Consider the following 13,546-nt stretch of genomic DNA (forward strand, 5'->3'; position numbering starts at 1 on the left):
TAGTTCCCCTACTAAAAACACACACACGTGCCATCAGTGGCGTAGCGTGGGTTGTCAGCACCCGGGGCAAGGCAAGTAATTTGCGCCCCCTAACCCGTGGATTTGCGCCCCCTAACCCTAACCCCCAGATGTTGCGCCCGGTGCGGCCGGCCCCCCCTGCACCCCCACACTACGCCACTGCGTGCCATTAGGAAATACATATTGATATCCCAGATTACAATTTTCAGTTTCCTACTCCTTCTTCACCTTCAGAAATTAACATTCATCATGCCATATCTGCATAGAAATTATTTGCTGGAAAATCCTCAATACAAAGACACAGTATTTGTCTGCTTTATGAATTTATTCAGATCACAATTCAATGGAAATATAACTCCTGTGTCATATTTTCTATAACTAGAGCTCTGAAACCCCAATTTCCTGCTCTCTTGCACCTGCCTTCTAGAAAAACACTCACTCTTTAGCATCTTCAGAGATCTTCCACTCCCCCGCTGCTTGGTGCAGTTTCCTCCTAAATCCCACGAAGGGCCCATCTACAGGCCAGAAGTATAGGATGATGACTGGGCATCAAAACATGCTGCTCGGTTGACATTGAACGAAACCCAGTTATTTAAACTTTGCATTACTCCTTTGGGGACTGTTGTTATGTAATTACAAAAATCTGGGGTTGCACATCCTTTGAAAGCAGCTGCCACTTCACTTTTACCCACTGAAAAAAGAGGAATGATAATATGAGTCAGGGTTGATTTCAGGACCCAGCACACTCATGCAATTTGCAGGGCCATTGGAATCATGTGTCCCCCTTTACCCCCAACCCAGTTATGTTCTCTGAATATTCAGAAGATATCTTTTCACTCAGAAAAGGACACTGAAATGAAAGGTGCAGCAGGATAATATGAGTCAGGCTTGGCATCAGGGTCAGGCATCTTTGGACAAATGTCAGGGTCAGTGCACCTGAGAACAGTCTGCATCTGATGTCTTCCACAAGCCCTGCTTTACCTTTCTTCCTTGTCTATTGGTATTCTGACCAGATCAAGGCTACTGGGTGAAGCTCACACATATGAATTTAGCCAACAATTGAATCTTCCATAAGGCCCACAATATAGCATCCTTCCAGGGCCTGGGAAACTCAAAATGGGAACGACAGCTGTTTGCATGCCTGCTTGCATGTGATCAGGGCGATCTGTGAGTGAGGCCAATAGCATGCCAGTGACTGAGGCCAACATTGTGTACCTCCCCAGTAATCAGGAGATCCCACCTTCCTAGGGTCCTTCTTTTATCCTTTTATTTCTCTTTCTCACATACAGAAATCAGGGACAGATATATTTCCCCAAAACTCGTTTCTAGCAAGGAAATCTCATGTTGATGAAAACATTAAATATTTCCCTCAAATAAAACACATCTTGACAGATTAGAGAACTGGGCCAAAACAAACAAGATGAATTTTAACAGGGAGAAATGTAAAGTTTTGCACTTGGGCAAAAAAAATGAGAGGCACAAATACAAGATGGGTGACACCTGGCTTGAGAGCAGTACATGTGAAAAGGATCTAGGAGTCTTGGTTGACCACAAACTTGACATGAGCCAACAGTGTGACGCGGCAGCTAAAAAAGCCAATGCAATTCTGGGCTGCATCAATAGGAGTATAGCATCTAGATCAAGGGAAGTAATAGTGCCACTGTATTCTGCTCTGGTCAGACCTCACCTGGAGTACTGTGTCCAGTTCTGGGCACCACAATTCAAGAAGGACACTGATGAACTGGAACGTGTCCAGAGGAGGGCAACCAAAATGGTCAAAGGCCTGGAAACGATGCCTTATGAGGAACGGTTAAGGGAGCTGGGCATGTTTAGCCTGGAGAAGAGGAGGTTAAGGGGTGATATGATAGCCATGTTCAAATATATAAAAGGATGTCACATAGAGGAGGGAGAAAGGTTGTTTTCTGCTGCTCCAGAGAAGCGGACACGGAGCAATGGATCCAAATTACAAGAAAGAAGATTCCACCTAAACATTAGGAAGAACTTCCTGACAGTAAGAGCTGTTTGACAGTGGAATTTGCTGCCAAGGAGTGTGGTGGAGTCTCCTTCTTTGGAGGTCTTTAAGCAGAGGCTTGACAACCATATGTCAGGAGTGCTCTGATGGTGTTTCCTGCTTGGCAGGGGGTTGGACTCGATGGCCCTTGTGGTCTCTTCCAACTCTATGATTCTATGATTCTATTATCTCCCTCCTCCCTTTGCTTTCTTCATATTTGGCCAAAAGGGGATGGGTAGTTGATGGCTGACAGCTGCTTGTTTTCCCCTGTACTGACCGGAAGTTCTACTCACCTTGCTTCATAATACCACCAAAGGTTATACATTTAGTCGCTTTATAAGGACACCTGCGGGCTGTCATGCTCTCACAATCAGTGGTTCTGTTAGAGAAGCAGGCTGGGCACTCCAGAGGACCATATCTCCCAGGATGCACTGTCAAAATGAAATCTGGTTAGATTTCTGTTTTCTTTGGCATGCCAAGTCCATTCTGGCCCCTTAGTTTCCGGTTTGTATAAAGGATTATGACACCCACCAGGGTGTTCTACAACTGCAGTCAAATGTGCCAGCTGGGAAAATCTAATATAAAAGTTTCAAGGGGAACTTGTGATTACAATATGACAACAATTGGGGGGGGGGGGGACAGACCCTGCCAACCTTACATCTATTTGAAATTGTGGCCAGGAACACCATTTTTGAGTTCATTCTTGGGTAAATTATGACTGGCAATCAACTCTGATCATCTTCATTGCAATCAATACCATTAACAATTTCATTTGTTAGGAATGATGCTACTGGGTTGTTGTAGGCAATGAAATAAAAATGCTGCTATATTTGCCCATGCTGAAATTTGCCGTTATCTCTTCCCTGCCCCAAGGTTAATTGACAACGAATTTCCCAGGAATAAGTTAGAAGCCAGCGGAAGTTAGTAGAATGTGGAAGTATTGCTATATATGGACTTAGCTGCCCCTTTGCTTCCTTTGCTTATAAGCGTATAAATGATTGTGCTGTTTTCATGCTTGGTGCAACACCCCTCACTACTTGCTGGATGAGATTGTGCTGACATTCTCACCTAAATGCCCCCATTTTACTGGCAATTGGATTCTATTGGACATTTCAGGCAGCCCAGGATATCTGGCTTCAACCCCGATATTCCCCCAACAATACTTACTTCCGAATCCATCCTCAATGCATGCAGCAGAATGGCAGCAGGTGAACTTCACCCGAAAATATTTCCTCATTGCTGTAGCAAAGCCAAAATAGCCTGGGTGGCATTCCTGGGAGTCAACGCAGTCACTGTAATTAAATTGCTCTCTGTACTGAGAAACTGTGGAAGAGAATTAGGAAGGAGGTTCAAGTCAATCATCTTTGCCCTGGCATTAACTGTGGCACTCTCAAAGCTGTAGGGTTGCCAAAGGAGGGATTTTAAATACAGAAGTGACCACAGCTGTTGCTCCATCCAAAGGTGATAAAAGGCACTCCTAGCTAGGGATGTTGGAAAATAATGGAGGTGGAGACAAAACATGACAGTGTCACTTGCTGGGGGCACATTGTCCAAGCCACCACCCCAACCTGGAACTGGCACTATTATCTAGCTAGCTAGCTAGCTAGCTAGGATCGATCGATCTATCCATCTATCTATCATCTATCTATCATCTATCTATCTTTCTTTCTTTCTATTTAAAGTTATATGCCACTGTTCACCCAAAGATCACAGGGCAGTTTACAGCATTAAAATGCAAAATGAAAACACAAAATACATATAATAATAATAACAATGAAAACCAATAGCACCTCCCACAAACACATTAAAAAAGCTATAGACTGGCAAAATGGCAGTCCCCACAATTCCTTTTGTGATGAAAGGTTACAGGATGAAGAATGACAGCTCTGTGTATTTTAGGGCTGATTCACACATGGACCTCACGTTAGTTCTTTGATTTCCCAGCATGCAGTTACTACGTGTGGAAGGTGTCTTTTGAAAAGGGCTGTGTGCACATTCAGTAGAAAGAATGAAACCTTTCTTACTCACATATATTGTTATCCAGAACACCTTTGAGGCACGTATCAGCTGGGCAGCTATGTGCCTCTCGGTTTTCACAATAGTTTTTCAGCCCATACTGACAAGTTGTACATTGTAGCGGTGCCCCTACAAACAGGAAAGGGGATCAAGAAGGCTCAGTGTCATTAACATACACCACAACACATCTTCTTTTGAGCCTTGGAGCCAGAGGGTCTTGGGCTTAAGATGGGAGACAACGACAGATTCCCTCGACTTTGGAAACCACGTTAACCTATTTTGAATTAAGGCAATTCAGTTTAATAAAGAATTTGAAAATTGAAATTATGTTTAATAAATGAGCACCAAGTTCATTTCAATCATCCTATCTCCTGGTAGGCTTTCCTTCTTTCTCAGAAGCTGGGTACAATTCTGCCAGCAAAGTTACCTTATATTTCATTAAGTAAAGAGGATGGAAGGTTCCTTTATTCGCTCTTAAAACAAAAGTAGAACATCCAGGGGAGATGTACTGGGATATCCACAAATACACAACTCCAGGCCAACTCATTTAGGTCTGGAATCAGTTTTTAGGATGCTTGGGAACCTGCCCCAGCTCATGTGCCCCAGCAGAGCAATCTAGGGCTGACACCTACCCACCAGCTACAGACAAACAGTATAGCCAGTGCTGGCAGATGCTATTAGAATCATAGAATTGTAGAGTTGGAAGGGACCACAACAGTCCCTTAGTCCAAACCCCCTGCAATGCAGGAATCTCAACCAAAGCATCCATGACAGATGACCATCCAACCTCTGCTTAAAAACCTCCAATGAAAGAGAAGCCACAACCTTCTGAAGGATGGTCAGTTCCACTGCCAAACAACTCTTACTGTCAGAAAGGTCTTCCCAAATCTTTTGCTCAGTGTGGGACTTGAACCCACAACTCTGAGATTAAGAGTCTTGTGCTCTACCAACTGAGCTATCCCTGCTTGTTGTTGTCGTTTATGTTTATTAAATTTGTATACCAGTTTTCATCAGGAGATAACAGGGTGCTTCACAGCATAAACATACAAAACGAGAATGCAAATATTACTATCATTTATTAAATAGACCCACTTTGGAATAGGGTTGCCGCCCATCCTTTAAAATACAGGATCATCCCAGATTTCAATGTAAAATGCTATGTGTTGATTGAATACAGGACACTTTTTGCCCTGTATTTCCTGTATTTCTGCTCCATGCATTCTCTCTCTCTCTCTCTCTCTCTCTCTCTCTCTCTCTCTGTGTGTGTGTGTGTGTGTGTGTGTGTGTATGTTTGTCTGCCAAGTAAGAATCATCTCCAAATAGCCGCCCCCACTACTACAGGGAAGGCATTGCTGGCTTGGCTGGAGAAACCACCTCTCACTTCGTTCCTTTCATGTTTTCTCCTCTTTTCCTTTTCTCATCTCGCCCCCAAGGAGGTGTTCTCCCTTCCCTTTCCCTGCAGCTTCAGTGGGGTTAAGGAAACCATCCACAGAGCTGCAGCCTAGGAACAAGGGCCTCGTCCCTCAGAGAACAGCAGCTTCCAAGGCTCTAGAAACAAGCAGTTTTGTGACACTGTAACCCAGAAGCCACAATTCCAAACATAGTCATCTTAGGGTTACCATATTTCAAAAAGTGAAAATCTGGACACAAAAGTTATTAAGCTTTTTTATCTAGACTTTTGAGATGGGTTGCCATACGTCCGGATTTTCCTGGACATTTCAGAGATTTCTGTCCTGACACTGTTTTCTGCTGCCATTTTCCACCTATGTCCAGGAAATTCCAGACATATGGCAACCCTAGTTGTCTGCATAGTAATTTATTTTTTTCTCCCTACTCCAAGATGCTAGCCCTGCTTCCCAAATCCTCCTGCTCTTCACTGCTTTGCCCATCTGCTAGTTTTCATTTCTAAGAGCACCTTAGCTTTTCAGTCTCCTTGCTGTAGCTCCAGCAACCACTCCCTATTTTAGAGTAAATTACTGGAACCCAGGATGTCTGGTTTCTACTCACCTAGTGAAAACAAGGCCAAGAGGAGGCCTGTGCACAGGAGAGCCTTCATGGTGTTGCGATGATCAAAAGCTAGGGAGGACTTCAAGAAGATCTGTTCCAAAAAGGGCAATGGATACAGCTATGAGCTTACACACAGGGATTTTATAAGTCAGGGATTGGAGCCTCAGCCAACACTTAAGAACAACCGGTTTAGTGAGATGTGGAAACTGGCACAAATGGAATCTGTATGTTTTCCCAGAGAGCCTGTGATGTGATATTGGAACACACTGCAGTTTTGAAACGGGATGCGATCTTTTTCAGGAACACCACGGAATTTTGCCAAGCGACAAGTTATCCCCAGTCTTCTTCATGCTGTATATGGGAAACCATTTTCAATCATATTCACAGGGATTGATTAGTTGCTAGAAACCACAGGAGGGGAGAGTATCTGTGCTCGTGTTCTGCTTCTTGGTTTCCCATAGGCATCTGACTGGCCACTGTGAGAACAGGATGTTGGACTAGATGGGTCATTGGATGGGGAAAATGTATAATTTATCTTAAAACCATTGCAAACAGCTAAAATTGTTAGTAGGATTGGAATAACACTTGTAGTTTAATGCTGAATTTTGGACATGTAAAAGTGTAATGGAAATGGACATGGAAATGTAAAAGATTTAGATTATCATCAAAGATGCAGGAGGAAATGATTAACAATAGGACCCACAAAGGGAAGGAGGGAAGTCCAGGAGATTCTTTGGAATCTTGTTTTTATGTTGTATGTTGGATATGTGATTGTAAAATTTTATTCTGAAAAACCAAATAATTTTTTTTAAAAAAAAAAGATGGGCCATTGGATGTGATCCAGCAGGCTAGTCTTGTGTTCTTACATACAAAGCAAGAAAATGCACAAGAGCAGAGAGCTCATACTATTATTGATGGATATTTCCCTTGCTTCTGTGCTACGTTTTGTTTTGTACAAGCTTGCAATTGAAATAAATTAGGTGTGGTTCTTTTTAATTCTGCAATGTTTAATGAATAGAATACCATTTTTTTAAAAGAAAACTTTAATGTTTTCAAATAAAATATCAGCATTCCCCATTGTTTTTCTCTGATCTTGCCAGAAGGAGAGACATAGAAACCTAGCAAGCTGTTTCTCCTTTTTTTCTTGGTTGATTGGCAGTTCTACTCACATAGATCTGTAGAGCCAGCAAGGGCTATGCACTGATCCTCATTACTAAAGCAACTGGCAGTCTCTATGCAGACTTTTTCTTTCCCTTCACCGTTTCCCTTTAAAGACCCTCAAAGATTCTTGACCTTCTTGCTATAGCTGAGAGCTGGAGATCCCACAGCCCTTCAGATGTTATTGGACTACTGCTCCTGTCATCCGCGACCATTCGCCATATTGGCTGGGGCTGATGGGATTTAGAGTCCTACAGAATAGGGTAGGCCACAAGTGGGGTGGGCAGTTCTCTCAAGTTTTGTTTCTTTTAGTTTCACATTTTTCCCAATCTCAAGTTCAGTTCTCCACATTTCCAACAATTTGTTGATTTTTTTAATGTACTAATTTACAGTGGTGCCCCGCAAGATAAATGCCTCGCAAGACGGAAAACTCTCTAGACGAAAGGGTTATCCATTTTTTGAGCTGCTTGGCAAGACAAATTTCCCTATAGGCTTGCTTCGCAAGACGAAAACGTCTTGCAAGTTTGTTTCCTTTTTCTTAACACCGTTAATACAGTTGCGACTTGACTTCGAGGAGCAACTCATAGAACGCAGTGTACATAGTAGCCTTTTTTGAGGTTTTTAAAGACTTTGGTGATTTTTGAAGCTTTTCCAAAACTTCTTTTGCAGCCATTTGGTAAGTTAAGCTTTTAAAACTTTGGGGGGGGGGGTTGGATTTTGGGTGGGGTGTTTGGAATTCAAGGACTTGGTGTTGGGGAGGGGTTTGCAAGAATCTGGAAGCTTGTGTGGTTTTTTTCTGCATTTTTACGATTTTCTGTGACCATTGGGCCACTCTGCTGTTTTTTAAAAAAAATTCTGGATTTGAATTTCTGTGTGCTGGGTGGCTGGGGGAACAGTTGGGGAGGGGTTTGCAAGAATCTGGAAGCTTGTTTTTCCCCCCCCCCTGCATTTTTATGATTTTCTGTGACCATTGGGCAACTCTGCTGTTTTTTTAAAAAATTTCTGGGTTTGAATTTTGAAATGCTCTTTACAGTATGTGTGACTTTAAAGAGCACTTAATAAACTCTTGTTGTACCAAATTTGGCTTTGTTTGGACTTTTTTTGACCATAGGAACGCATGAATTGATTTTCAATGCATTCCTATGGGATTTCGTGCTTCGCAAGACGAAAAATTCGCTAGATGAAAAAATTCGCGGAACGAATTAATTTTGTCTTGAGAGGCACCACTGTATCCTGATTTACACATGTTTTTATGCAATTTTGCCTAATATACATGTTTTTGCAAAGCAATGTTTCTTAATGAAATGATTGTTTGTCTGCTATTTTTACCAAAACGGTATATAGGGCTGTGCAGAGCTTCTACGGCCATCCCCATCCCAATCAGATTAAAAGTCCGAAGCAGTACATAGGAGTGGCCACAGTCCCACCTAGGATGATTCAAAGCCTGAACTGAATCACAGCCCATGCTCACTCTGGGTGTGCATAATCCAATCTGGAGCAACTGAGGGCTACCTAAATCCATGCTGTCTGCATCCTGATTTGATTGGGGACCCAAGAATGAATGAATGAATGAATGAATGAATGAATGAAACTTTATTTGTGTCAGCCATCAGCCATAGCAGAAAAAGAACATTGTGATATACACAGAATATATTGATTGTATAAAACACGATTATATAAAACACAGTTTAGGGTCCTGAATCAGCAGTCAAATAGTGGATCTTATTCTGATTGCCCCAGCTAATAATTGGGGGACCCAAGATTTGGCCACAGGTAATTCACATTCTAACACGTGCATTTTCGTGCACACTTTACTGAAATACATGCATTCTTGTACACATTTCTTGGCTAAATAAATGCTTTAAGAAATTTGGAGAACAGTTGGTTAATTTTGAAGAGCGGCTGTGCCTTGGTCCGAGTATTGTTCCAGAAAGTGTGGGTTATGTCGATTTGCCTTCACATATGAGCAAAACTGAATTTTGCCCCAGTTCCTGGCACAAGCCTCCTGCTCCTGTTTCACGTCCACTACCCGTTCCCTTTCAAGAAATAATAAAAGAATAAAAACCCAGGACTTCTGGTTTCTACTCACCTAGAGGAAGCAGAACCAAAATGAGGCATGAGCTCAGGTTGTCAGATAGTTGAAGGGCCCAAACTGGAGCAGAGTGATACCAATGCAAGGACAACTCTTAGCTGGAGTATTTTGTAAGCCAAGGAGAGGAGGTATGTGGCAATAGCTGGAAAGAGCTGGGCATTGATTCATTTTCTGGAAAGGACTGTAAATTAGAGTGAGAATGTTCCCAGATAGTTGCCTAATAGATGTTATTAACAGATACTGGAATACCCAGAAAGAACTGGTTCAAGACTTCTCCCCTTTAAAGGCAGATAGGGAATCAAAAGATAATATGATTAATGATTATGCCAAACTCTTCTACAGTCTAATTATTAAATGCAGTTTTTTAATATATTTTAATGGGAATCATTCTAATGACAAACCAGGTGACATGACCATCTCCTCTAGCCAGCGGGGAAGTGGCATCACTGATGTAGCTATTTCTGTTGATCCAATTCTCCATCTTAGCTTGCTTTGAAGTGTACTGCTTTTTATTATTATTATTATTATTATTATTAGCACAAATTTACAAAAAAATGGCCTGATTCGGTTCAGGATTTGGCTAGATTAGCAGGACAGCCCCACTGAAAATGAAAGAATGCGAGACCATGTTGGTTCATGTTGATTATGATTACCATTAGGATTATTTGCAAACTAGTGCACTTCTAAATAATTTGGGGTGCTCAAATCATTGACAAAACAGCACCATGATTTGAGGCACAGTGGAATGTAGCTGGCAAACTGATAAGAAACTGGTTGTTTGACTATACTGCTCAACTAATGATGCTAGACAGGACCCAAGTCCGGATCACTCACAGGAGGAGACACAGAAGTAAAGGAGAGACACAGTGATGACGGTGTATACCAGTTATGCGGAATCTTTGGGCCCCCAGATGTTGCTGAACTGCAACTCCCATGACCCCTGGGCATTAGCCATGCTTGCCAGGCCCAAATGTTCCCCAAACTGGGTTTTGGTTTTTTTACTAAGACTTCTATTATTATTATTATTATTATTACTATTTATTATTATTATTATTATTATTATTATTATACCCCACCCATCTGACTGGGTTGCCCCAGCTCCTCTGGGTGACTCCCAACATATATAAAAACATAATAAAACATTAAACATTAAAAAAAATTCCCAATGCGGGGCTGCCTTCAGGTGTCTTCTAAAGGTTGTTTAGTTACTTATCACCTTGGCTCAGGGGTCACATAACTCCATACCCTCCAACATTTATCCAATGAAAACAGGGATGTCCTAAGGAAAGGCAGGACATTCTGGGATCAAATCAGAAACTGGGACAGCTTCAGTAAATCTGGGGTGGTCTCTGGGAAATAGGAACACTTGGAGGGTCTGCCTTCCTACCTGAAGCCCCACTCCCAGAAAGACACAGATTGCTCTGGGCCATCCACCCTGACCTGTAGCGGTCCACACCTCATTGAAGGCCCTCTGAATATGCTTGATTTGGCCCAGGCCTTGGCAAAATCTGATGCACAACCCTAGTAACATGCCTAAATTGAAGTTCAGAAGTACTGCTCAGCTGGTGATATTACCGACATGGGCCACATCAGTGCTTGCATTTTAGAACTGCAAGTGCCAGGGATACACAGTCTAGTAGGTGGGTGGAATTATTTACTAGGACTTTGTGCTCATTCTTGGCAGTTGAGGAAATATTGTTCTGGAATTCTGCCCCCTTCTGTTTCACTGCTACCCAATTTCACCACATTGCTGGGAAGAGCACGTGTTCAAACTGCCAGTGCTTGCCCCTGGCTATGCCTCCCTGAATTTTCACAAAGCCAATTTGGCTTTCTCCTCCACCTCCATGTGAGCCAGAGCCTTCAGAACCCATCTTATTTATATACTCTGTTTTCCCCATATTAGCAAGCAAAGTCTGTATTTTCTGGTGACTGTTCCTTTTTTTTTTTTTTTAATGATATTTATTGGGGAAAATTTTTTTTAAAAAAAATTACACAAAAAAAGACAAGACAGAAAAAAAATAAAAAATAAAACCATCATTCTCAAGTTCTCCACTTTCAATACCTTCTTTCTTTGACCTCCTCCTCCTCCCTTTTCTTGTATCCTGATTAATAATAATCACAGCAAATCCTTTCCATATTTCATAGTATTCTGTCATTACATTACCTTAATCTATTTTCATCTTATCTTATAGAAAACCTTAAAGTTTAAAACTTAAATCTTATTTTTACCAACTTCTCCTAGCCATAACATTCTTACCAAATTCTTTAAACATTTTTACAAGAGCCAAGTAATTTCATTTCAACATTTTTCTAGCATTCATCAATTTTATAGAACAATCCTAAGGATAAAAAAGAGAGAAATAAACAGTCCAATCTTCATCCAGCGTCCCTTCCTCCTGGTCCCGGGTTTTGTCAGTCCTTTTTATCTTATTAATCTAGCACATTAACCTGGTAATCTTATATCCGAAGCCCTCAAGTCTCTTCCATGTCCCTTCCGCAGCTCTTCTTCATATTTTCCGTTCATTCGTGGGAACTCCAGCTTGGTAATGTTTTTGACCCTTTTCAACAAATCAGCCCCCTTTCCATAGTCCAGACTAGACTCCATGTGGTATTTAAAAACATGTTTCAGATTCCCTCCAAAATTAAAAGCCCCCACAGCTCCAAACATCTGGCGGCCCATTGCCAGACTCGAAAAGTCCAAATCTCCCTGTATAGGGGGGTCTGTCCAACCCCCCATTTCCAAACCAAACCAAACTTTATCTTTCCAAGTCTGGTTTTTTCTAAGTTCATTTATCAAATCCAAAAATTTATGTTCCTGCTGGGCTGCAGCTCCCTCCGTCTCTGGTGCCCAAGATTCAGCAGCATCCTCTTCTCTCAACTGTTCTGTCATGGCACACTCCTGTTTTAGCTCCTGGGTGGGCTCCATATAATTTCCCACTACCTGTTCAAAGGTTCTGGCCGCATTAGTCATCAAATCTGTCTTCTGGCTTAACTGATCCAATAGGGCATTTATTTTGCAGAGAGCACCCAACAGTGCTTCTGAAGACATTGTCCTGCAAGGTCACAAATCCTTTCCCACGGTTGTAATCTATGGCAGCTGCAAGCTCCCAGGAATTAGTTACAATTTCACAGTCCCCCTCTAGGGGGAAATCTTCTGGTTGTTCTTTCTTTTAAAAACAATGCAACAAAGTTTCTTTTTTAAGATATTTTGTCCATATTTGTTCTTTTTAAAATGCGAAAGGAAACAATGGAATCACTATGTTTCTCTTCTTTTAACTATCTGTCAAAGACATTTGTTTCTGGTCAATGAGCTTCAAACGTCAATTCTGACACCCCGCTCCAGTATCAGGACGGTGGAAAATTACTTTGCTTTAAACTCACTTCTGCAGGTTTAAACAGCCCAAAAAAGATCCCCCTTCTTCTCCTGCTGCCGAAGGGGGGTTCAGCGATTTTAAATGATGAAAGCCAATCCTTTGAAAGTGATTGTTAAAGCTCTAGTTTACGTTGTCTTTGCTTTATTCTGGCTACAAGGAAACGGAAGGCTGACTTCCTGTTTAGACCTTCCCGTTTCAGTACCAAATTAAGGTAAATTTTTAAGTCCAAATTCCTTTCTATTTCGCCAGTTCTTATTTAAAGTCCAAACGTTCAATGTTCCAGTACTCACGGGTGGTTATTTTAGATGCCAAATTGTCCCAGGAAAAAGGCAGCGCTCTCCGGCAACGGCTATGCGGCTTCGGTCCGCAGAAAAAGCAATTGACTCACAGCACCACGCCACTTCCCCCTCTTCGCTTCAGAGCCCGTTAGTGGGTTCCTTTGTGGGTTGGGGGGGCGCTAAGGGTGCCCGCCGAGTCCCACGGTCACAGGCTTCATCCGCCTATGATTTCCAGAAGGGTCCCCGCTTCGCCGTAGCGGAAAAGACCCATTTCATGCGGAGCTGGTCCCTCCAGTTCAGAGGGAGTCCGCCATTGCCGATGGCGCCACCCCGGAAGTCTTTTCTGGTGACTGTTCCTATGCTGTCTCTGTTTCAACAGGACTTTCCTTAAAAAGTAAGCGTCCATAAGATTGCACAACCATGATTATTGTTTGCACGGCAGGGGTTGGGGTAAATGAATCCTTAGGGTCCCTCCTAACACTATGATTCTATGATTCTAAGTAGTTTTTAAAAAGGGAAACATTCAAGTGAGATTTGTTTAATTCTAAAAAGCACACATGCAAAACTGTCATATATGTCAAGTCAGATCATT

At 42.1% G+C, this 13,546-nt stretch overlaps 1 protein-coding gene across 2 annotated transcripts; it reads right to left on the minus strand.

Moving 5' to 3' along the window:
• Nucleotides 1–324: 324 nt before the first annotated feature.
• On the minus strand, nt 325–10,309 carry LOC308483638 (uncharacterized protein). 2 transcript variants are annotated; one of them, XM_081017691.1, is made up of 6 exons: nt 9,300–10,309; nt 6,053–6,143; nt 4,058–4,174; nt 3,197–3,352; nt 2,323–2,460; nt 325–709 (listed from the first exon to the last, which is right to left on the minus strand). In XM_081017691.1, exons 2-6 carry the CDS (start codon nt 6,099–6,101, stop codon nt 534–536), a joined length of 636 nt encoding a protein of 211 aa, XP_080873817.1. In that variant the 5' UTR covers nt 6,102–6,143; nt 9,300–10,309; the 3' UTR covers nt 325–533. The 2 variants fall into 2 exon arrangements, with proteins under 2 accessions (XP_080873817.1, XP_080873818.1); XM_081017692.1 differs by lacking the exon at nt 9,300–10,309 and adding an exon at nt 6,169–6,297 and having other exon boundaries at nt 6,053–6,121.
• Nucleotides 10,310–13,546: the final 3,237 nt, after the last annotated feature.

This window comes from Podarcis pityusensis, assembly GCF_964106645.2.
Source record: "Podarcis pityusensis genome assembly, chromosome: 8".
In the NCBI taxonomy this organism is placed as follows: domain Eukaryota; kingdom Metazoa; phylum Chordata; class Lepidosauria; order Squamata; family Lacertidae; genus Podarcis; species Podarcis pityusensis.

Bases quoted from the DNA above. Each gene is read 5' to 3' on its own strand.
- LOC308483638 (XM_081017691.1), bottom strand. From the start codon at position 6,101: ATGAAGGCTCTCCTGTGCACAGGCCTCCTCTTGGCCTTGTTTTCACTA. The intron at 3,353-4,057 runs GTGAGTAAGAAA...TCTCTTCCACAG, and splicing joins TGTTCTGGATAACAATATAT to TTTCTCAGTACAGAGAGCAA. The intron at 2,461-3,196 runs GTAAGTATTGTT...TCATTTTGACAG, and splicing joins CATTGAGGATGGATTCGGAA to TGCATCCTGGGAGATATGGT.